A 23,777-nucleotide genomic window follows, 5' to 3' on the forward strand; every position below is an offset into this window, starting at 1 on the left:
AGCCCTTGTAACTATCTTTTTTGCAAGGGCGCCCTTCACTCTATCATAGGAAAGATTGCCCTAAGACAATAAAACGTGTAGAAGGTTGGAACTAAAGCCCAAACCATTGACATCTCTCAAATTAGAAGATTAGTAACGTTCCTTTTATTCCTTCCAACCCCAACTTCTCAGTCTCCTTCTCACATTTCCTTTTTTATTTATTCTCTGTCCTTTTATAGCTTCACCTCCCACCTCTCCCTCTCATCGTAAACTTCTCAGGAGTCAGGACTAGTCTTTTACATCAATGTCGATTGGCTCAGGAGCATCAAGCATAGTCGGTGAGAAATTTATTGGGTTTGCTTAGATTAATGTTGAGTTTCATGACCTGCTATTGATTTTGTGAAATTCGGCTTCTGGGTTTTGATTTTTGTTTATTTCCATGTTTCTTAATGGTATATTGATGAAGACTGAATATTTCTGTTTTTTTTTTTGTTTCAATTTTGATTGTGGGAGTTGGGTTTATTGTCTTATTTCTGTTTTTTTTTTTTTTCAATTTTGTAAATGGGTCTTTATAGTCTCTCTACAAATTTGGCTTGGCTGTTTTTGTAGATGAACCTTGTAGTTGTGTGAGTGGTATCTGGTTTTGCATGCCATAATTCTTACTTAGGTTTGGTTCCATTTCCATGAAGTTGTTCTTATGATGCACGAGCAGCTGAACAAATTAAAAGCCAGTAATTTTCCACAATTTATCCATATATTTGCTTCAAAAACTTTGATTTGACCTTTTTTTTATCATGCATTTTGTTGTTCCCTTTTCATTTGTTTAGATAGGTATATTCTTCAAAGACAAAAAGCATAATGATGACTTAAGATCACAGTTCCTTTTTCTTTCCATAATCGTGCTTATCGGGTCTATGTTGTTTCTTGAATTCATTCTCGTTCGGCAAAGAAATTTAATGGGTTTTGCATGTTAGTAATCGTTACTTAAGTTTGATTCCATGAAGCTGTTCTTACGATGCACGAGCAGCTGAACAAAAGAACATTCATTTCGAATCACAATGGTGGTCAGATTGTGAAGAAAGCCAGTGGTTGTCCACAATTTACCCATACATTTCTTTGCTTGTGTCGGTTCAAAAACTCTTATTTTGGACCTTTTTTTTATATGAAGCACCTTCTTACATTTTGTTGTTCCCTTTTCATTTGTATAGATTGATTTATTCTTCAAAAAGCATAATGATGTTAAGATCATAGTTCCCAATTTGGGAAAAAAATATCTACTTATGTCGCTTCAAAAACTCTTATTTTGGACCTTTTTTATCAGGCACTTTTCTTCTTGCATTTTGTTGTTCATTTTCTTTTGTTTCGACAGGTATATCCTTTGAAAAGCATAATGATGTTAAGATCATAGTTCCCAATTTGGAAAAAAAATCTCTTTCTTGCATTTTGTCTTTCCTTTTCTTTTGTTTTGACAGGTATATCCTTTGAAAAGCATAATGATGTTAAGATCATAGTTCCCAATTTGCGAAAACTCTTATTTTGGACCTTTTTTTTACCATGCACTTTTCTTGCATTTTGTCGTTCCTTTTCTTTTTTTTCAACAAGTACATCCTTCAAAAAGCATAATGATGTTAAGATCATAGTTCCCAATTTGGAAAAAAATTCTCTGCTTATGTCGCTTAAAAAACTCTTATTTTGGACCTTTTATTATCATGCGCTTTTCTTGCATTTTGCTGTTCCTTTTCTTTTGTTTAGACAGGTACACCCTTCGAAAAGCATAATGATGTTAAGATCATAGTTCGCAATTTGGAGAAAAAACTTTTGTAGCTTAAAAAACTCTCATTTTGGACCCTTTTCAAAAAGCATAATGATGTTACTCGAGATCATAATTCGTAATTTGGAAAAAAAAATTCTCTGCTTACATCGCTTCAAAAGCTCTTATTTTGGACCTTTTTTTATCATGCACTTTTCTTGCATTTTGTTGTTCCTTTTCTTTTGTTTCGACAGGTACATCCTTCGAAAAGCATAATGATGTTAAGATCATAGTTCCCAATTTGGGAAAAAAAAAATCTCTGCTTACGTCGCTTCAAAAGCTCTTATTTTGGACATTTTTTTATCATGCGCTTTTCTGGCATTTTATCGTTCCTTTTATTTTGTTTAGACAGGTATATCCTTCGAAAAGAATAATGATGTTAAGATCATAGTTCCCAATTTGGAAAATAACTTATGTAGATTCCTATCCAGGAGACAACATTGAAATCCTTTTTCTTGCTTTGTCAGGAAATGCACAAAACACAAAATTTGAAATACTGCTGCTACGGAGACCGGCTGCCTAACCAAGAATGGAACCGAACAAATCCCTACATGACACATGACACGAGATGCGTAGTTTTACCATTTTGAGAAAAAAGCAGAAAATCAGGAACTAAGATAAAGCAAGTTGTTAACATGTAAAGAGGCTATTTGTTCAGTTACATTCGTCATTATTCAATTTGAAAAATATATAAGATAATTAAAAGAATAATGATATGGTAACCGAATTGGGAACTGAGAATGGAACCGAACAAATAGCCTCTTCACACAATAACAATTAGTTGGCATTATTGTAGTTCCGTTTTTTTTTTTTTTTTTTGCTTGTCTTAAAATGGCTAAACTACCCTCCCTATGCCATGTGGCAGGTAGGGATTTGTTCGCTTCCACTCTCGGTTATGCAACCGGTTTCCCTAGCAGCACTCTAACTAAAATTACCAGAAATTGCAAAATAAGAAATATAGTTAAATGACAATAAAACATGAGAAGTCCTAACTACATTTACACATTATTTCAGTGTTCCTTTCGCACAATGACAAAAGTATATCATATCCTTGTCGTAACTATATCCTAAGATTTGTTGGGTTTAGGCAATCCTCATACCCGATCCCTCCGAATACCCATACTAGTATCCAGAGCACCATCCATCATCAGTTGGATCTTAACTTAGCTACCCTAGAGGCTTAGCCACAATACTTCCTTTCTATGATGTAATGACACTTTGAATTTATTGCTGACATACGTATCCTGCTGTGTCCGACACGACACATGTGTCCACCCGAGTCGATATTCCTTTGGACACTTTTAAATGTACTGCTATAAGTGTTAAGACTTAATGTGGGTGTGTACACGTTTTTGTGCCGTGTCAAGTGTGACATTCTATTTTATTATTGCATATCGTGTCACCACTTCTAAAATTTTTAAATTACCATGTCAGACAACTCGTATCCGTGTCAAAACTCAACAAACGAATCCGTATACACAAATCATGATTATATATACTTTCTATTTTAGCCATGCCTCCCTTTCTAAATTTTGGGGGTTTGCGGCGTCCGACACTCCGTGTCCGTGTCGACACCCGACACTCCTGTCCGTGTCCACAAATCATAGCTTCTGTTAAATGTCTATGCATTTGGTAATTTTCTTTTGTTGTGGATGATGTCTTGCCATTGAGACCTGGGGGTCAGGGGTCATGCTGCGTACATCTAGCCCTCCCCAGACCCTAGAATGACGGGAGCCTCGTGCACTGACTGCCCTTCTGTGCATGATGTCTTATATATATATATATATATATATATAACGGTATTACTTCAGATATATTCAAGCTAAGAAGCAAGCAACTAACTTTTAAAGAGAGATCGCCAGATCGGGCTGGTCACAAGTATGATGGAGACCTTAGAGAGCACATTCATAAGATTTTTTTTTTTGAAGGGGGGGGGGAAGGGTATGGACGTGGTGCTCAAGTGGGCTATTCTCAGTCAAATCTCTGTACTACAGATTTGTGGTTCAGAGTAAAAGGGTGCAACTGTGCAAGCATATGGATTGTGATCCATTCCTGCACCCCATAGAGTCATTGCATTATGTTGGATGACAGGGTTGGACAAGATGTTAAACATCAGCCACCTCATCCATCGACAATGGACTGTTTTTAACAGATGCATCATGTGTACTGCGGCTTAAGAATTGTTGATCATTTACTGTTTAATTACCTGATTGTGGTATAATTATGGATATTTATCTTTTTGATTGTTTAGTGTAGTTGAGTCATGTCGAGGTCAATGGGGTCCCTCATAGAAGCATGGGTTGCTTGCATATGGCCTATTAGATAGAAGACCTTGTGGCATTTATGTACCCGTGCGACTATGGACCATATGGAAGGAAAAAAAATAGAAGAATATTCAAAGGAAAAAATAGGAGTACCACAGCCTCTTTAGTGATCGTTTAAAATAATTCGGTGGATTGGGCCCTACCATTGAAGCAATTCAAAGGTGTTCAAGCATCAGTGATATGAAGGATGTTGCCATTAAAAAAAAACAATATGAAAGATCTAGCTCTCCCACACAGTGTTGAATCTCTAAGGAGAATAGTCCATATATGGAAACTGCTCCCCAAGGGGGCATAAAGATGAACTTTGATGGATTCAATTTGGGCAACCCGAGATCAGTGGTATAGGGGGCATAATTAGAGATTGGAAAGTTGTGGTGTCACTTACATTCTCTGATTCAGTTGAAGATAAGGGGTTGGATGAGGCAAAAGCTTTTGACTCTTAGAGGGTCTGGTGTTTATTGAGGGATATTCTCTCAATGTGATTAGGTGAAAGCTCAGGAGAGGTTTCCCATGGCTCCAGCAGATGTATTTGAGGAAGTGTTTGATCTTTTAGCAGGTTATCAGGTGCACTTCAGCCATGTTGGAAGAGGGATGCCAACACGGAGGCCATTCTGTTAGCTCCGGGGGTTGCAACCAATTACTCCAAAAGCTTAAGCTGCTGGAGAAGGCGCTATTTAATCTTTCATACTTTAACACTCCCCCTCACGTGTGGCCCCTTTTTAGGGTTGGCCTACACCTGGCAAATGTGGCCCCTCCTTTGGGTTGGCCATTACATGTGGATTTTTAACATAAGGAGTTTTGAACCCAGAACCTTGGCTCTGACACCATGTGAAGCAACCAATTACTCCAAAAGCTTAAGCTGTAGGAGATGTCGTTATTTAATCTTTTATACTTTAACGGTCACTAGGCCTTCTCTTAGGCCCTGGTGTTTTAGATTATGACAACCGATTGTGGAGTCCCCAACCGATTATTGGACTGAAAATTGCACTAAATTTGAGTCCAATAATCGGTAACCGATTGTGGAGCCCCCAACCGATTATTTGCTTCCACTTCCTCTTCCTCTTCCTCTTCTTCTTTTTTCTACTCCTGTTATTTACAGCATTGAATAGATAAACTCTCGTATGCCTTAAAGTTGTGAAGTGTGTTTGACTATTTATTGACACAATGTATAGTTGATATACTTCTTGGCATTGTCTTTGTGCTAGGGGCTTCTTTTGGAGCTCTTGAAACATGATGGATCCCATATTTTTTCTTTTATTAATTATGAAGAGGGATTTGCTAGCATCCATCGCAAAAGGCATTTCTCAGATGGTCTGTCACATCTCAGAGCAGCCACCTCGTCAATGATGACAAAATCTGCTGAAAAGTGAATTTCTGTGTCTACTCTGAGATGCGACAGACCATCTGCGAAATGCCTTTTGTGATGGATGCTAGCAAATCCTTTATGAAGAACTATATTCTGTGTGGTTGTTTTACATTTATGTATATTTTTGTAGAAATGTTCTGAACTTGGTGAAATAAGTGATAGTGCATTGGAACTTGCTTTGCTAAATCCTTGTAGTGCTTATCTAAGCTGCATAATATATTGATAGTGATGAGGTATTGGAACTTCCTTGGTAAATGCAATAATTATCCAAGTTGCATAACCTATTAATTAATTAGTGGCTGATCCTGTTTGAGACATGGTGTTAGGATTTTGCAGCTAGAAAATTACGAACAATTAACAAGGTTTCTGTTGGTTATAGTCCATTTGTGCAACATCAATAAGGAAATTGAAGGAATATTTGTTCAATTCTCAAATCTGTGACAACCATCTTAATGTGTTGCAAGATCTCTTGTATATTATTTTATACATTAGTATTGCCTAAAGATCTAGAATGAAATGCTAGAATTGCCTATACATTAGTATTGCCTAAAGATCTAGAATGAAAGGCTTAATATTTTAGATATCAGGGTCTATTATTGGGCAGAGTCCACTTTCTAATTTTGTGATTGATTTGCATCCCTATCTTGCTATACAGTCCCAAGGAACTTCAGATTGCTGGAGGAACTTGAACGTGGAGAGAAGGGTATTGGAGATGGCACCGTCAGCTATGGAATGGATGACGGAGATGACATTTATATGCGTTCTTGGACGGGCACCATCATTGGTCCTCACAATGTATGCTTTTGTTTCTTTAACATCTTGTTAGATTGTTTGAAATGGTTCCACTCTATCAATGCTATTTGGCTTATGTAGTGACACCTTTTACATTTCTTATTTTATTTATTTCACATTTTTTACGAGTTAATATCCTTGTGACATACTGAGTTTAGAATGTGGGGAACGTTAGTTGAATAGTAACTTTTCACTTATGCTGTAAAATTCTATTGGATGTGCTCTAGAGTGCTGCCACAAATCCTTTCTATATATTTCAATTGGCTACACTGGTTTGGACGTGTGTAATCTATATGTTCTCGAGTATGCATGCTAGGTGTTTGATAAAAAGCATGGAAGTGCAGGAGCTATCACCTGTTGGAGCTTTTAGCCTTTATGTTACTGGTTGAAAGCGGAAACGGTCACCAAGATGATTCACGGCAGTATGGTTGATGCTATTTGAAAAAGAAATTGTTAGTGGTGAATATTGAGTTACTCTTCTTCTATAGATTAATCTTTAAATGCTTGTTAATTGATGAATCTCATAATCCTGGATTGCAATTGTTTGCTTGAATGCACGTGAGAAATTGGAGGTGATCCCTTGGTTACGACAGAGTACTATCTAGAAATTTAGTGGTTGCATTTCCCTATTTTGGAACCTGTTGAACATTTGTCTGGTTTGCCTAATTGCCGGTAGTTAAAAGAATTAAAGTGAGGGCTTTACGGAGCTTGTTAGAACTTGGAACTTAGAAGATCCCCACCTCATCTGAGAGGGACAAATCGGCCACCACTAGCTCTAAAACTCCACAATTTCATCTCAAAGCTCACATTTTCGGTTACCACTTCATTTATCCACTTGGGCAAACCCTGTGTCTTACACTTTTGCGACGTTTCACCTACATCAGGAACCCTCCACTTCATTCTAGGGGTGAGTTCATAACCACCCAGGTAATGCGAAACCACCACTCTTCGCCCGGGTGCTCACGTTCCCCTCGAACCACCGATCCACGTCTCTCCCCTTCTGTGTTTAGCTCCCATTCTGTTGCCTCATATTTGTCTTGAGTGTCGGAGGGTTCCCCCGGAGTTCCCACTCCGGTTGTCCCTAACCTTCTGTCTGTGAGCGTAGGTCACAAGACGAGATCATCACTATTCCACCAACACCGGACTGAAGGTGGGACCCATTACACTCAGCCGGATTTGAGCAGCAACACTCCCAACATGGAGAAACGATGGAAAGACATGGGTTTTCCCCGCTGTTGTCCTAGTCTTGACTCTACTTACTTCGGTTGGATCCTTGCGAAATCCAATCGTTACAAAACCCCTCTGAAACAATGAGACTTTGCACGAAGTCCCCTCCCCCCCCCCCCCCCCCCCCCTCTCTCTCTCTCTCTCTCTCTCTCTCTCTCTCTCTCACACACACACACACACACACACCCACCCTTCCATTTTAACAAAAGTTAGAGCTCTCTCTCTCTCCCCTCCCTCCACCTTTGCCCCTCACACCCTTCCATTTTAACAAAAGCTAGATCTCTCTCTCTCTCTCTCTCTCTCTTCCATTTTAACAAAAGCTAGAGCTTTCTCTCTCTCCCCTCCCTCCACCTTTGCCCCTCACACCCTTCCATTTTAACAAAAGCTCTAGCTCTCTCTCTCTCTCTCTCTCTCTCTCTCTCTCTCTCACCGCAATAATATGTTGCCAAGGTAAGAACCGAGGTAGATATGACGAAGGGAGCTCAATCGAACGACGAGCAACATAGATACATGTGATAATTGGATCATGACTGAGAATCCCTCTCCCTCACTTCAAGTTGTAGCATATCTCTACTCTCTTTGGTTTCTATTTTCAGAAAGAACAAGAGGATTCAAACGGAAACCAAATGGTGATCGTCGCTTTCCTACATGTTGGAAACTTGATAGGGACCATCGTAGGGTCCATATTATAATTTGTAAGTGTCTTTTAGGTATTTTTTAAGTCCCTTAATTAATAGGAGGGGTACCCCAGTCTTTTCCCATCAAAATCACTAGAGTGTTTTAAATAGGCCCCGCACATGTATTACGAAAATTTCAAGTGGGGAGAGAGTATTTAAGTCATTAGACGGTATGTTAGTCATTAGGTGTTAGGTTTTTATTTTGGATTTTGAAACTTTCTAGTTCTCTTTCTTTTCTTATATACGTGTCGCCTCAGGCCGCTTTTCTTTTATGCTATGCAGTGATGGAATGAATAAAGATTTGAAGTTTTTTTCCTCTCTTGTGTGGATATGTTACCTTTTCTTAAGTGTGATGCTTCGTATTAGGTCAATTTCTACCCCTAAACTCTTAGGTTTTCTTTCTTTTATCTACTCCTCTCCTCTCTCCCTCATCCTCTCTTAGTTGGGATTATAAGCTTACACCCACTTTCTTCTCATTCTCCATCTCCCATCTTTACTCTCATATCTATTTCTTTCTGATCCCATTTCTCCTTTCCCTTCTTTTTCCCATTTCCTTCTTTACCTTTCCAGGTTGTGTTTGTAAACCGCTTTCCTTTCCTACTCCTATCACCCCTCTTTCTTGATCGTAATCTTTCTTGTTGATCTTAAATTATTGATCACCTATCCTTCCTCTCTTTCTCTTGACTGACCCTGTGGTGATTTTGTATTGTCTTGATTTTTGGTTCATTACTAATGACATCAAAGAGAATGTTGGCCTCTCACAATTTCCCTTCTTGTCGCCTTTTGCCGCTGCTGCAAACTCCGCCCCATCCACTAGAAATGCCCACTGTCGTCGTGCTCTATCAGGTAGAAAGAGGTTTTGCTCATATAATCAATTGACTATTGAAGTGCGGAAACACGGAAATGAAGGACGACCATTAATTATGGCACCCACTCTATTTCATCACTTTTGATGCCGCCCATCAATTTGGAATCTTTTTGTAAAGACACCTTGTTTCAATTTTACTTTCCTTTGATTACCAGACACCCAATGGGAAGTTCACTTCCCATCCGCTCCACTTCCACTTCACTTCCATCGTCGGTCCTTGGTAGGAAAACCAAACAAAGCCTACCTTTTTCCAATCATCCCCCTCCCCTCCCCCACTACCCAATGAGCGACCCCTTCTTTGCTTGCTTTAGTTTTCTTTAGCTCTTTTTTCTTTTATTTTTTTGCCTCATTTTTCTTGGGTTTCGTCTTCTCAATAAAGTTCTTTATCATTCAAACAAATAAATAAATGTACTCTTAAATTTACAACTCCATTAGAATTTTATGTTGGTTTCAAAACCCTTGAGGTTGCAGAGAGCCTTGGCGCAACGGTAAGGTTGCTCCATTGCGACCTGGTGGTCACAGGTTCGAGTCACGGAAACAGCCTCTCTGCAAAGCGGGGTAAGGCTGCGTACACCTAGCCCTCCCCAGACCTCGCAATGGCGGGAGCCTCGTGCACTGGGCCGCCCTTTTTTTTTTCAAAACCCTTGAGGTGATCCGTGGTTACTGCATGCTTTTTTACAAGTACCTAAGGCTAACTCATGAGCCTTGAGGTATCTTTAGTTATCTAAGATGAGATGGATGAGGGCTTTTGAGGTCATCCTTTCTTAAGTAATAGCTTAGGCTTTTGGCCATCCTTTTAGTTTATTACCGAGTTAATTCAATAGTTGTTACACCATATGCACTTGGTTATTAGGCCATGCAATTGATTGTGCATTGCCATCTAGAATAGCTCCAACTCGGCTTTGAGTACTTGCTGTGTCAAATGTAGAGTCTTGATTATTGAAAGTTGTGTAATTTACTGAAAATATTATTGTGGAGATTATATGATCCAAATAGTTCACTAGCTTCATTATTCGATTGCAGTCTGTGCACGAAGGTCGCATTTATCAGTTGAAGCTGTTCTGTAGCAATGATTATCCGGAGAAGCCTCCAAGTGTTCGATTCCATTCACGGATCAATATGACATGTGTAAACCATGACACTGGAATGGTAACCATCTAATTTTTATTTTTATTTTTATTTTGCTGATGGTATAGCCTGCTACTTAATTATAGTTAGCAGCTATAACTTATGATTGTGACTATAATGATAACAGAGGGAACAAAATCAACTGTGGATGGTGATTATTGCCATGTTGATGGTCCCAGTGATACCTATGCACTAGCAAATTAGCAAACAGTATACAAGTGTCTGAGCAACAAAAAAATTTGATTTCCTGCAGCTGAAAACCCTTTATTAGTTCAAATACCCATGATTTTGAAAAGCGGTTGTGATGTAGGACCGGGAAGAGAAATAGAAGAAGAGTGAAAGAGAGAAGAATACGAGGAAGGGTAGAAGAAGAAGAGTAGGAGAAGAATAGAAGAAGAATAAGGGAAGAAGAGGAGAACTAGAAGTAGGAGAAGAGAATATTTGTAGAGGGGAGAAACCAATCAATCAATTAATCATCTATAACTACCAATTCCTAATACAATGAGGCACTATATATAGGCAATGGGATGGAAATAAAATTCCATGGAAAATAAAAGCCCTAAAGCCACAAACATGGAAATAAAATCCTAGAAACTAAATAACGTGGAAATAAATATTTAAAAGTCTTAATGGGCAAATATGCCACTTATTTGGCCTACAATCTGCATCAGGTTGCAATTCAGAAAAGAAAATCCAGCACAGCCCTGAAGCCAGGGAGCATACTTTAGGTTTTTCAGTTAAAATTGAAATAACTCATTTATTTGAATGTAAACCAGTGTTAGCTTTAATAGAATGGTCGTGATATTCTTTGCAAATTTCAGAAATCTGTCTGTTTATTTAGATGCTCCTTTAACTCCGGCCTTGACTTTCGTATTCAACTTTTCAAGTAACAACTTAGATGCAGACAGATCTTTGTTACGCCGTTGTATTGGCAATAAAACATTGGAGCCCGGGTACCAGTGTGAAGACAATATTGTAAAAATGTTTTATTATCATTGTAATTCAAAGGTGAGTATGTTTATTTATAAGTTAGATAAGTAGATGAAGATAAATATATTAAACTTGTAAACAGTACCTGAAATGAAACTATCTAGTAGTCAGATAAGTAGATGAATCTAAACATAGGCTACTGATGTTGGCACTGCAATGTTTTGATAATTTCGCTAACTCTTGTCTTTTATTATTTAAACAGCTGTCAAAGGTTATTAAAGTTCCCAAAAAGCTTTCAGAAGCCAATTAAAAAAGAAAAGACAAGCTGACTCTGTGAATCATTAATACATGGCAGTGTGCCAATCAGTAGCTAAATATATTAAACTTGCATTGACCTGTATTCCAAAACACATGTTGGAAATGTGCTGCCTTGCTGCTCTTCTGTCCCTTTCATTAAGATGCGGATTCCCTTGGGGGAGCTGGGCTACAGGTTTTGATGGGTGTTTAGGTGCAACTCAGGTCGATTGTCAGGAATTCGGGTTGAGCTTTTACCATAAAATCGGTCGGATTCGGGTTGATTCTAATTCATTTTTTGGCGGAAGCTCAACCCGACTCGACCCAAGTTGCACCCCTGGGTTGTAAGTCTTTCAAAAGTTTTGTGGATCCTTTGGGTCATTTCATAGAACTGTAGGAGGTCTCTGGTTATTTTTGATTAACTGTTGGACCCTGACTTGACTGGTACAGGTAGAATCAAAGAAGTTTGGAATGCTGGCGAATTGGCAACGCGAGTACACCATGGAAAACATATTGACGCAGCTGAAAAAGGAAATGACAACACCTCACAACCGAAAGCTCGCTCAACCTCCCGAAGGTACCTACTTCTAGTAAACAATTGAAGGTAATCGCATACCTATATCGAAATATATGCGATTCAATAAAAACATATATTAAAATATATAATAGGTTCATATGTTGAAAAATATAATCGGTACAGCGGCTCTATAGTTCCTACTGAATGAAGGTCAGAAGGAGACATTGCAGCTTCATTCTTCTCCATCTATACTTCTTTTTTTCTGTTTCTTTTGCCAAACTGTATTGCAGAAATTATGCTTGATGTATTGCATTGCTTGTGGGACATATTGGGAAAAACAATTCTATTTAAAGAAAGGTTTCTGTATTGAGATATTCCATCATGTTGATTAAGTACTTCACTTTCAGGGCCTTAGAGGCTTAGACATATTTTCCTAGTGTGAGAAGATCTCTGATTGGCTGGTGTCTGGATATGTAGAGACCCAAAGGCCCTGTGTAAAAGTTTCTAAAATTTTGTGAAAATTTTGGAGAGGAAAAATATTTCTAAAATTTTGTACTTTTTTGTACACATGAAAAAGATTATTGGAACCAACCCAATTCAAATTTTATACAGAGGGACTTACAATTTATGATAATATCCGTCCAAATTAACCATAATCATATCATTTCCCTCCAAATCGAAATTTTTTTTCCATCAGAAATATTTTTCTTGCAATCCAAACATGGCCAAAATGAAGAGGGTGATTTCTAATGTTTCCTTTTCGAGGTTTGAGGTTTTGATTCATTTCATAAGCTGTTCTCCGTATTGTAAATCCCACATAATTAGATTAGGCATTTGGTCTATACAGAAGAAAAGTAGCACGTTGGTCGACTGTTGAAGAAACAGTGAGGTTTGGCTACTTCCACCTTATTTTAGTCAAATACGAAGAAAAGTCATAAGAGATCCAGTCAATGCTTTTGGCTGGCTATACATTGTGAAAAGGAAAGGATGCATACGCCCCCTTTTATTCTCAGGGCCCACCCACTTGTAGTGTAAAAAGAGCAGCCATAAATACACTAGCCAGGTGGCCTGGTGAAGAATAGGGGGTGAATATATCGCTTGAAAACCATGTTTTTTATTTGGGTTTTTTTTTTCCTATCAGTCCTCCGTGGCAAAATAAATGCTTAAACGTCCGGAAGAATGGCGTATTATTCCAACAGTCCTGCTTTTAGAGAATAATTGCCAGAAGGGAGCCCAAAAATACAATGGGGCCCACATTGTTTGGGCGATCTAAGCCCTTTATTCGTCGGGCACCATTGTAGATAGGGCATGCCTAGAAAATCTTATCCATAGGATGATCCTAACCTTCCAAGTGCCCATAAAATCTTCTCCACAAGATGATCCTAACCCTCGATCCATAGTGGCTTCTATATTGCGACGTCCATAAAATCTTCTCCGCAAGATGATCCTAACACTCCGATCCATAGTGGTTTTTACATTGTGCCGTCCATTTTTGACCTCCACAAATTGGAGGGTTAGGATCATCCTACGGAGAAGATTTTATGGATCTTCTCCGGACATGCCCTATCTACATCACCGCCCAACAAATGAAGGGTTTAGATCACCCAAACAATGTGGGCCCTATTGTATTTTTGGGCTGCACGTGCACTTGCCAATCCGAGAATCGCCAACGCATAGCTAGTATTATGGGGCCTACTGATCCAAACAATTCAGTTGTTGGACCACGATGTAAATAAGTTTTATCCCGTAAATCATTTCCAAAGGATAATCCTAACCCTCTCATCTATAGAGTAAGGTCTAAAGGACAAATGAACGGTTTGGATCATCCTATGAAGTGGGCCCCACAGTAGTCCCAGCAAGTGTTGATGAGGGGACGAATCCAAAACCGCCCAAAAGAGACAACTGGAGTGGTCAATGTGCACCCCCTCTTCCTTTTTCTTCTATATTAGCAACAGTTAATTAATTAAAAAGAGTTCAGCGAATGAGAAAGGAGAAACACGGCTTACACGTTCATTCATCACCAGACGCGTTCTTCAATTGTATGTGGTCAAAGCAAGAACCAGCTTTACCCTTTTACTGACAAAGCTAAGAGCCGCTTAGCCATTTTGAGCCACTAATATTCTGCGTGCATACGAGAGATAGAAAGAGAGATGGCGGCGTTCTGTAGCCGAGCCTTAACAGTCGGCCACTATCGAGTCAAAGAAAGTGGACCCCACCTCAGGAGACCACGTCTGTCTTCCCACTTTCCAAGAAATTACAAACTCAAATTGAACACTCCCATTTCCTTATAAAACCCTCCTCAATCTCCGCCCTTTCCCATCGTGCAAAGCAGCCAAGCCCTAATCCCAACCCTAACCCTAGTAGCAGCACGAAGAAGAAGAAGAGCCATGTCCTCCGACGACTCAAATCCAAAACCGATTCTGATCAGAGACGTCTGGTCCCACAACCTTGAGTCCGAGTTCGAACTGATCCGAGACTTGATCGACAGGTACTCTTATATTGCCATGGACACGGAATTCCCAGGTGTTGTTTTCCGGCCGGCTGCCGGCGAGGCATTACCCTATCACATGCAGAGATCCGACTACCGGTACCGGACCCTAAAAACAAACGTGGACGCCTTGAATATCATCCAAGTCGGACTCACACTGTCGGATTCCGACGGTAATCTACCGGATCTCGGCACCGGAAACCGGTATATATGGGAATTCAACTTCCGGGACTTTGATGTGGAAACTGACGCTCACTCGCCTGATTCGATCGAGCTTTTGAAGCAGAACGGGATCAATTTCGAGAAGAATCGGGAGGATGGTATCGACTCGCGCCGATTCGCTGAGTTAATGATGTCGTCGGGGCTTGTTTGTAATGAGTCAGTGAGTTGGGTCACGTTTCACAGCGCTTACGATTTCGGGTACCTGTTGAAAATTCTTACTTCGCGTAGCTTGCCGGAGGATATGAGTGAATTTTTGAGTTTATTGAGAATATTCTTTGGAGATAATGTTTATGACATGAAGTACATGATGCGATTCTGCGAGAGCCTATATGGAGGGTTGGACAGGCTAGCAAAGGCGCTCGAGGTGGACCGGGCTGTCGGAAAATGCCACCAAGCTGGTTCGGATAGCCTGTTGACATGGCATGCTTTTTTGCGACTGAAGGATCGGTTCTTCGCCGACGGCACAGAGAAGCACGCCGGCGTACTCTACGGTCTTTATGAAGAAGTCTGTTGTTGACCTGTGCTTTTTTTTTATATTCATTATTAATTATTTTTAATTTTATTTTTAGTTGAATATCTCTGTTTGATCAATACTCTCATCTTCTTCTTGTTTTTTCTTTTTCGGGTCCGCTCCCCTTTTAGACCAATCCATTCCAAGGGGAGCTGAAATATCAACTCTCCTCTGCTTTGGATATTTCCACTCCACTTTTAGACCAATCCACTAGTCTAAAAGTGGAGCGGAAATATCAGAAAGGGGTTTACTTCTTTTTTTTCTTTTTTTCTTTTTTTGGTGAGTAATTGGGGTTAGGCAAGACCCCGACCAGATGCATTAAAAAAAAATAGAAAAGTACAAGAGTTAAGGAGGCTAAAAGGCCAGCAAGAAGGGAACAAGCTCCCAGCAATACAAAATCCAATAAATCAAAAGAGTAGCAAAATAATAGCTAACACTGTGGTCTATGAGTCTGACTACCTCAGAAGAGGATAACAAGCTAGGCAGCAAGCACACAATGAAACAGGAGAGCCACAACATTATTTTCGAGGGTAAAGGACTCCCAGGGAATCTTCCACAGCAATGTCGAGGAGGGGTTTAGGAAGAAGATGCACAGGAATGTTTTCCCCCTTAACCGGGCAATCTATATTGGAAAGGAAGTCAGCACCACTGTTGGCTTCTCTCCAAACATGAGAAACTTCCCAGTTCTCCATAGTGGATAGCAGGGATTGAATGTTGTAGAGTCTGCAACTTTTTCCAGGGGCACTCTGATTTGCCATTAATGACATTGACCGCTAACAGGGAATCAGATTCAATCCACACACAATGCAGGTTGAGAGTTATGACAAGCTTTAATCCATAATGTATGGCTTCTAACTCAAGTTCCTGGATGGGACTAGGATCATAATTAATGGAGAAAGCAGTTGTAATCTTGCCGGAGCCTTCTCTAATTAATCCTCCTAAACGTCCCCCAACATCAGCAAGAGATGCGTCTGTGTTAAGCTTAGCAAGGTGGGTGGCTGGAGGGACCCAAGAACAAAATTTAGTTGGTTTTGTGGCCTTGAAACAGGAGAGGTGGAGATTACTGGCCAGGCATTTCCCTCTAAAAGATGGAGCTTCATCTAGATGGAGGTGGATACATCTGGTTCTAATGGAGTAGAGAATATCAGAGAGTATACTCTGCTTGTGAGTGGATTTCAATTCGTGGATTCGAGAATTCCTTTCGAGCTATATATGGTAAATGACTGCATTGAAAGCAATTCTGAGAGCAGTGGTAGCTTGCAGCTTACCTTTGAAGTTATTCCTTATCCACTCCTCTTCATCTTTCAGGGATTTAAAGGGTTTTCGACGGATAGAGAATCTCCAAAGCACGGATCTCCATATCCAGGCTGAGAATGAGCATCGGAAGAACATGTGATCAGTGCTTTCACTCGTGGATTTGCAGAGAACACATTTTGTCTCTCCATTTGGGCCAAGAAAAGCCAATCTGTCTCGAGAAGTAAGCTTATTTTGGATAGCAAGCCAGTCAATGAAACTATGTTTGGGGATGGACCCTTTGAACCAGATGGATGAGAACCATTGGACCCTCTGGGACTTGGAGCGAAGGAGATTCCAGGCGCTTTTCAGAGTAAATTTGCCATTCGAGGTGGGTTTCCAAACCGCTTTATTGCTTGAACCTGGAATAAGAATGGATTTTTTAAGAATACTATGGATACCTGGGAGACTTTGGATGAGAGTTTGATCCCATGAGCCATTGGAGAATATCTGATCAATACTAATATTGGTAGGGGCAGCTCTCAAGGTATGGCCTTCAGGGTATTGCTGAAGTATTGGTCCATCTGGGTGCCAAGGCTGAGTCCAGAAGTAAATTCCCTTACCATCATCAACAATGTAGCAGATACTGTTTTTGGCCATGTCTCTGTGCTTGAAAGCAGTTCTGGCTCCCTAAGACATGATCGAAGGGGCTTTGATGGTCCAGAAATTTCGATTTCTAACATATGTTGCATTGAACCAGCGGGACCAGAGAGTGTTGTTGCCTTTGATAAGATTCCACAGTTGCTTGAACTTGCAGGCCAGGTTGATATCTTGCAGTTTTTGAAGGCCCATTCCTCCTTCTGCTTTAGGCATGCACATTACATCCCATCCCACATTGTGGTAGGATCTCTGTTGACTATTCCCAGCCCAAATGTAATTTCTGAGTATCCTTTCGATTCGATTAAGCACTTCAGAGGGGATGTGGAAGGAGGCAGACCAGTAGAGTTGGAAAGCATTAAGGACAAAATTTGTGAGCTCGATTCTACCAGATCTTGATAGGAGCTTGTTAGACCACATAGCAATTTTCTTTTGAATTTTTCCAAGAAGAGGCTGGCAGTCAGCAGTGGAGAGCCTTGTAGTGATTAAGGGGAGTCCAAGGTATTTGATAGGCAGTTTTCCTTCCGGGTAACCTAGGGTTGAGACTATTTGATTTTTGAAGTGTAAATCGCCAGCTGTGAAGTAAATTTCACTTTTGTTGACATTAACACTCAGACCAGAGCAGGAGTTAAACATATTGATGCACTCTTTTATACCTCTAGAGTTCAGGATTAGTATCAGCAAACACCAGAACATCATCTGCAAATAAAATGTGGGAGATAGAGACGTTTCCCCGAGAGAATGGGGTTGAGATTTTTCCAGAGAGAAGAGCAGAATCAAAGATGAGAGAAAACATTTCCATACAAATGCAAAACAGCAAGGGAGAAAGAGGGTCTCCTTGCCTTAGGCCTTTAGAGGAAGGGAAGAATCCATGGGGAGAGCCATTTATCAAAACAGAGAAGTAAGCAGTTTGGATGCATTGCCTTATCCATCTACACCAAATCTCATTGAAACCAAGCTTTTCCATGAAGAGGACGAGGGACTCGTGATTAACATTATCAAAAGCTTTTTTTAAGTCCATGTTAATGCACATTGCAGGCTTTTTCTTCTTAAGATGAAACTTGTGGACAAGATCTTGGGCTAGAAGGATGTTATCTTGGATAAGCCTACCCTTTATGAATGCAGATTGGTTGGGGCTGATGAGGTAATTCATAACAGTTCGAAGGCGGTTAGCAAGGACCTTAGTTATGGTTTTATAAAGAAAATTACACAAGGATATGGGTCTGAAGTTTTCAGGAGAGGAAGCATTGATGGTTTTAGGAATAAGGGATATGAATGTAGCATTAACTTCAGGGAGGAGGTTACTGGTGGTAAAGAAGTACTGGATAGCTCTAATGAAGTCTTCACCAATAAGATACCAAAAGCTCTGGAAAAACTTCCCGTTAAAACCATCAGGACCAGGGGCTTTGTCCCCATCACTAGACTTCACAACATATTCAATTTCATCTTTAGAGATTTATCTGGATAGGAGGGCTGCTTGTTCAGGGCTCAACTTGCGGATAGGATCAGGGATGTTTAGGGGATGAGAATTAGGATTTTGAGAGTTGAGTAGATGTTGGTAATAGGACACAAGAGTTTTGAGATCCGGTCAGGGTTTGATGTTAAATTTCCATCAGGGAGAGTGAGGCCTATTATGCAGTTAAGGTTTCTTCGGGCTTTCATAGCAGAGTGGAAGAAGGCTGAGTTACAGTCGCCAGAGTTAAGCCAGTTTATTCTGGCTTTTTGTCTGTACAGAGCTTCGTCCAAGTTTGCAGTTCGGTTGACCTTTTCTTTGATTGCAGCTTCCGCATTTCGTAGGTTGGGATCAGATGGGTTAGCAGCAATCTGAGATTGTATGGAGTTTAACTCTTGTCTGGCTATAGGAAGGAGGACATCAATTCTTTCAAAGACATTATAATTCCAAGATTTAATTATGCTTTTGACCTCCTTCAGTTTTTTTACAAATTGGAACATCGGATTTCCCTTAATTTCAACAGCCCAAGCCCTTTCCACTACTTCAAAGAGGGAAGCATCTTCTAACCACATGTTGTGAAACCTAAAGGGTTTGGGTTTAGAGATCTTTTGGCCTTCAATCTGGATAATGATGGGGGAGTGGTCTGAGAGTCCAGAATTTTTAAAAGTGGCAGTGGATAGGGGGTAAGTGCAAAGCCAGTCCTCATTAACCAAGCATCTGTCCAGTCTTCTAAGCTTGTGAATCCTTCTTCTGGAACTGTTTGACCAAGTAAAGAAATGCCCCATGGCTCTAAGTTCTGCAAGAGAGCAGTCATGGATGAAGGAGTTGAAGTCATCGACATCCCCTTGGATAAGACCAGCTCCCCCATATCTTTCGTCTGCGAATCTAACAGCATTGAAATCTCCAAACACGATCCAGGGGGAATTAATAATGCTAGAAAGACTACGGATTGAGTTCCACAAATTTCTTCTTTCGAGACCAGAATTTTTTGCATAAATGGCTGTAAGAGCATAATGGATGGGGGAATGGATGAAGTGAACTTCTCTATGGACATGCTGACAAGAGTCGCTGTGAATCAAAAAGTTTAGCACTCTAGGATCCCAAACAACCCAGATGCGGCCCAAAATGGTGTGGTCATAATTTGCATAGTAAGTCCAGTTATCACATATTTCAGAAATATAATCTGTCACAAGATCAGAGGTAGCCTTAGTTTCTAGAAGACAGATAAGGGAGAGATTTTCTTCCAGGATGAGTCTTTTAACATCATCTCTCCTGCGCTTCGAGCCAATCCCTCTAACATTCCAGGTTCCGATTTTCATCATTTGAGTGGGTAGGGAGGGTGTGAGCATTCAAAGATGCATGAACTGGCTTCTGGGCAAGATGCAAACCAGGAGACCAATTAGTTTTTAGGTTGGCAAAATGCTTTGTCTCCTCGGAATCAGTGATCTCATCATCTGAATTTTGGTCAGTTGTGAACACTCGATCTTCGGAGGAACACAGGGGGGGGTTCAGAGTTTTCCTCCAAATTTTCCATGACAGCATAGGAATTAAAAATTTTGGGTGGAAAGGAGGGAGTTGGAGATTAGATTGGAGTATGAGAGGAATTTCTTACTTCAGGATTTCCAGAAGGACTTCCATTCTGAGGGGGTTGCAAGGGTGTAGTACCTTCGATCATGGTGTCGCAAATTTGATGGGAGGTGGGGCAAACCAGATGGTTTAGAGATTCCAGGGAAGAATGGGGGATGGCTGGTTCTATAGAGGGATCACTCTGAGCAGATTTAGATACAGGACGCCATTGTTTCTTCCTTTCAGGTTTTATGGTTTTGGCTTGCGGGGAATGTGGGCAAGAGATGGGGGAGTGACTGAAAGTGTTGCATTCTGGACATGGGGAAGGTTTCCAATCATATTCCACCATTTGCTTAATGACACCAGATGGAGTTGTAAGAGTGATATAGGATGGAAAATTAGAGGAGGCTTCAACCTCAACACAAATTCTAGCATAGGTAAGTCTAGTGGCATTCATAGTATAAGGGTCCATGTATAGGGGTTTTCCTACTCCACTAGCCACTTTACACAGGTTTGGGGTAGTCCAGAATTTTAGATGTAGCCCAGGGAGTCTAATCCATACTGGAATAGATGATAAGCTCAATTTTTCAAAAGGTAACTCGTGGTTCCATTTTCTCAAGATGAGAGGGTGCCCACCATACGAATGGTGAGTTTGGAGGATAGAAGAACAGTCCTCCGAGTTGCAGAATTTGAAGAGGAAGAATCCACCAGATATGGCATACAATTCAAAGTCCCCCTTTAGCTTCCAGGTTCTTTGGAGATGACTTTTCAGAGATGGAAAATAAGGTCTTTTTCCTAGGTAATAACCTATTAGGCAGTTTGACCAACGATTAGAGGCTTCAGAGAACTCGAGGTCTTCAAATTGAAAGGCCGGAGAGCCATCCTCAGCAACATCAGGTGTAGAGCAGGGTAATGGGGAGATTTCAGAGGATATTGAGGTAGGATCAGAAAAAAGGGTTGACCATGATTGATGTGGAGATTTGAGTGCAGAAGCAACTGGGGGAGAGTTCTTTCCAGGTAAGGATGCAGACGGGGTGTGAGAGGAGAGGGGAGGAAACTCAGTTTCCCTCTCATCATCTTGTGAAATTTGATTTTGGGAATCAGAAGTAGAATTGGACGGTAGACATGAGCCAGCGAGGCTTTTTTCCTTTTCATGTAACAGCGGGAATTCGGGGTTAACAGCCGAAAGGATAACAGGGCTCATTTTGAGACTAATCTGGTTCGCTGCCCGAGGCTGGGAAGGAGTAGGTGGATTTTCTAATTCCGAAATTACCCCTTCCTTCTTCCTCAAATCAGGGCAGGGTTGGAGGGATGGGGAACCTGAACGCTCAGGACAAAGATCAAAGCTCACCGTCTGGCTTTGTTTCTTCTTCTTTTTCTTTGGGTTTCGATTGGATTTTGAGTTACTATCATCTTCCAGGAGTTTATCCAACTTGTCTAGGATGAGGAGACCATGAGATTTTTCTAAGGGGGAGGGATGAGGGTTTCCTTGATTCCCACTATCGAGTACGCCTGAGGGAGACTGAATACTTCCCAACCTGTCTTCTCTACAGGTTTGAAGAGGAATCCTATGAGGAGCTTTCATTAAGCTGTTTTGGAGGGCAATGGGGGAGTTAAAGTCTAAAATATTGGGAGTGCCGGAATCAGGGGGTTTTGAGGCCATGGGGCTCCTTCGTGGGCCCCGTCCACAGCCGGAGAAGAAGGAGCTGGAAACCCTAGAAATTGGGGGAAAATCGTGTTAGAGAGCTACTCCTCTCGCGATGAAATTTACTTCTTTTAGTTGGTGTGAGGGGGTAAAATTCATCCCTCCAATGAGCGCACGACATGTGGCTATCGTGCCGAATTTAGGGGGCTGAACTTGCCTCTTAAAAGAATATGGGCAAAAAGGTCTTTCCATCTCCATGTATAGCAACCCCAAGTAAAAAGAAAAGTACCGTAAGGAAAAGGCGGAACCTAGCATGGCAACCTTCTTAAAAACTTGGACTAAATGGAAATCGAGTCACATGAGGAAACTTAGGCTTTCTAAGATAACATAGAAACCACCAGAGAAGTTAGTTGTTCGCATAGTCATTGGTCGACTTGAACGTTGTTCCCTCTAGTAGGTCAGTCAGTCTTTAAATGTGTTCCAGTAGAGAAAAAGTAAGTCTTTACTCCTTAGTCTGCCGCTATCTTTTACCCTTCAATTGCCTTAACTCCTCACAGAAGTCGGCCAATTGGAAAGTCTCTAAGAATGGCAAGCTTTCTAAGTTGCCCAGGACTCCACCTCTATGCAAAGACATGTGCATCTAACATCTAAGATCCACGAGTACTATCACTTCACTTATCTGCTATTTGGATTTTTTGCTTGTTGCTGATTTCTGACTTGAGTGTCGAAGTGGTCCCCTGGACTTCAAACTCTGGGACCTCTAACGCATGTTCTTTGAGCGCAGGACGAGCACAGATTGAAGCTTTACACCCAATTTTGTCAAGGAGGTACCAATGATAGGTTGTCGCGAGGATGAGTTCCATGACGAGCCCAAGGCCCCTGTTCTCTTTCTCTGGTATCCGAAACAGGAAATATTTCTCAAAAAGATTTTGTCCCAAGGTTAAAACCAAAAGCATGTTTTCACACAGCGCCCGCCTTTTACGGCACAACCAAAAAGCCTGTTTTTACACGGCATTTGTCCAAATTTAACGTGTGTAAAAATGTACAAAAATTGCGTACACCGATTCAAAGCACGGAACTAGGTTCATTGGATTACCCTTGCCGCAAGGAGTCCAACGGATCTGGCCGTGCACGATTTAGAGTCCAAACGAAGGAGTTTTTTCCTATTGAAGTTCCGAAAGCTCCTGAAAACTAGCGCAAAAATACATCAAAATTTCATACACCAATTCAAAGCATGAAATTAGGCTCGTTGGAATCTCCTTGTACCAAGGAGTCCAATGGATCTAACCACGTGCGATTTGAAGTCCAAACGAAGAAGTTATGGTCTTTCAAAGTTCCGAAAACCCCAGTAAACAATTTTTTTACCCCCGCAATTTTCAAAAATCTCGATTCATGATTTCAAATAGCGAATCGGGATTTCATTATTGATTATTATTAATTTTATTTTTATTAAATTTGTAAAGAATATCTTTGGCTTGAACAATACCCATTCTTTTTCTAGTTTAGTTCTCTTTTAGTTGGTGTGAGGGTAAAATTCGTCCCTCCAATGAGCGCACGACATGTGGCTCACACTGAATTTAGGGGGGCCGAACTTGCCTCTTAAGGAGCAAGGGCAAAAAGGTCTTTCAATCTCCATGAATAGCAAACCCAAGTAAAAAGGAAAGTGCCCAGGAGAAAGACCGAATCTAGCATGGCAATCTTCTTGGACTAAATGCAAATCGAGTCCCATGAGGAAACTTAGGCCTTTTACGATAAACATAGAGACCGATTTCTCAGAGAAGTCTCCAAGAAAGGCAAGTTTCCTAACCTCTATAAAAAACCTTCACGCTCAAAGGTACGCATCTAACATCTAAGATCCATGAGTACTATCACTTTGCTTCTCTGTTGTTTGAATTCTCTGTTTGTTGTTGATTTCTGACTTCAGTGTCGGAGTGGTCCCCTGGACTCCAAACTATGGGACCTCTAATGCGTGTTCTTTGAGCGTAGGACGAGCATAGATCGAAGCTCTACCGATAGGGGTGCAACTCGGGTTCAACTTGAACCCATCGAGTTGGGTTCGGTTGGGTTGAGTTCAGGTCGGGTTCGGGTTC

At 40.7% G+C, this 23,777-nt stretch overlaps 2 protein-coding genes across 2 annotated transcripts; both read left to right on the forward strand.

Annotated features, from left to right (window-relative positions):
* Window positions 1-92: 92 nt before the first annotated feature.
* Window positions 93-12,286, forward strand: LOC143881881 (ubiquitin-conjugating enzyme E2 variant 1C-like). The gene is made up of 4 exons (XM_077385209.1): window positions 93-317; window positions 6,135-6,274; window positions 10,067-10,192; window positions 11,846-12,286. The coding sequence occupies exons 1-4, from the start codon at window positions 284-286 to the stop codon at window positions 11,984-11,986; spliced, it is 441 nt and encodes a 146-aa protein (XP_077241324.1). The 5' UTR covers window positions 93-283; the 3' UTR covers window positions 11,987-12,286.
* A 1,923-nt stretch (window positions 12,287-14,209) lies between these two features.
* Window positions 14,210-15,213, forward strand: LOC143880963 (putative CCR4-associated factor 1 homolog 11). Its single transcript, XM_077383939.1, has one exon. The coding sequence runs from the start codon at window positions 14,300-14,302 to the stop codon at window positions 15,137-15,139; it is 840 nt and encodes a 279-aa protein (XP_077240054.1). The 5' UTR covers window positions 14,210-14,299; the 3' UTR covers window positions 15,140-15,213.
* The last annotated feature ends 8,564 nt before the right edge of the window (window positions 15,214-23,777 follow it).

This window comes from Tasmannia lanceolata, unplaced genomic scaffold (genome assembly GCF_043159265.1).
Source record: "Tasmannia lanceolata isolate RefF3 unplaced genomic scaffold, GAP_Taslan_0.1 ptg000007l, whole genome shotgun sequence".
Lineage (NCBI taxonomy): Eukaryota > Viridiplantae > Streptophyta > Magnoliopsida > Canellales > Winteraceae > Tasmannia > Tasmannia lanceolata.

What these genes read in the sequence shown, in the direction of transcription:
- LOC143881881 (XM_077385209.1), top strand. Translation starts at nt 284, where the DNA reads ATGTCGATTGGCTCAGGAGCATCAAGCATAGTCG. An exon ending in AGGAGCATCAAGCATAGTCG is followed by an intron (nt 318 to 6,134) that starts GTGAGAAATTTA and finishes CTTGCTATACAG; the next exon opens with TCCCAAGGAACTTCAGATTG. An exon ending in CCATCATTGGTCCTCACAAT is followed by an intron (nt 6,275 to 10,066) that starts GTATGCTTTTGT and finishes ATTCGATTGCAG; the next exon opens with TCTGTGCACGAAGGTCGCAT.
- LOC143880963 (XM_077383939.1), top strand. Translation starts at nt 14,300, where the DNA reads ATGTCCTCCGACGACTCAAATCCAAAACCGATTCTGATCAGAGACGTC.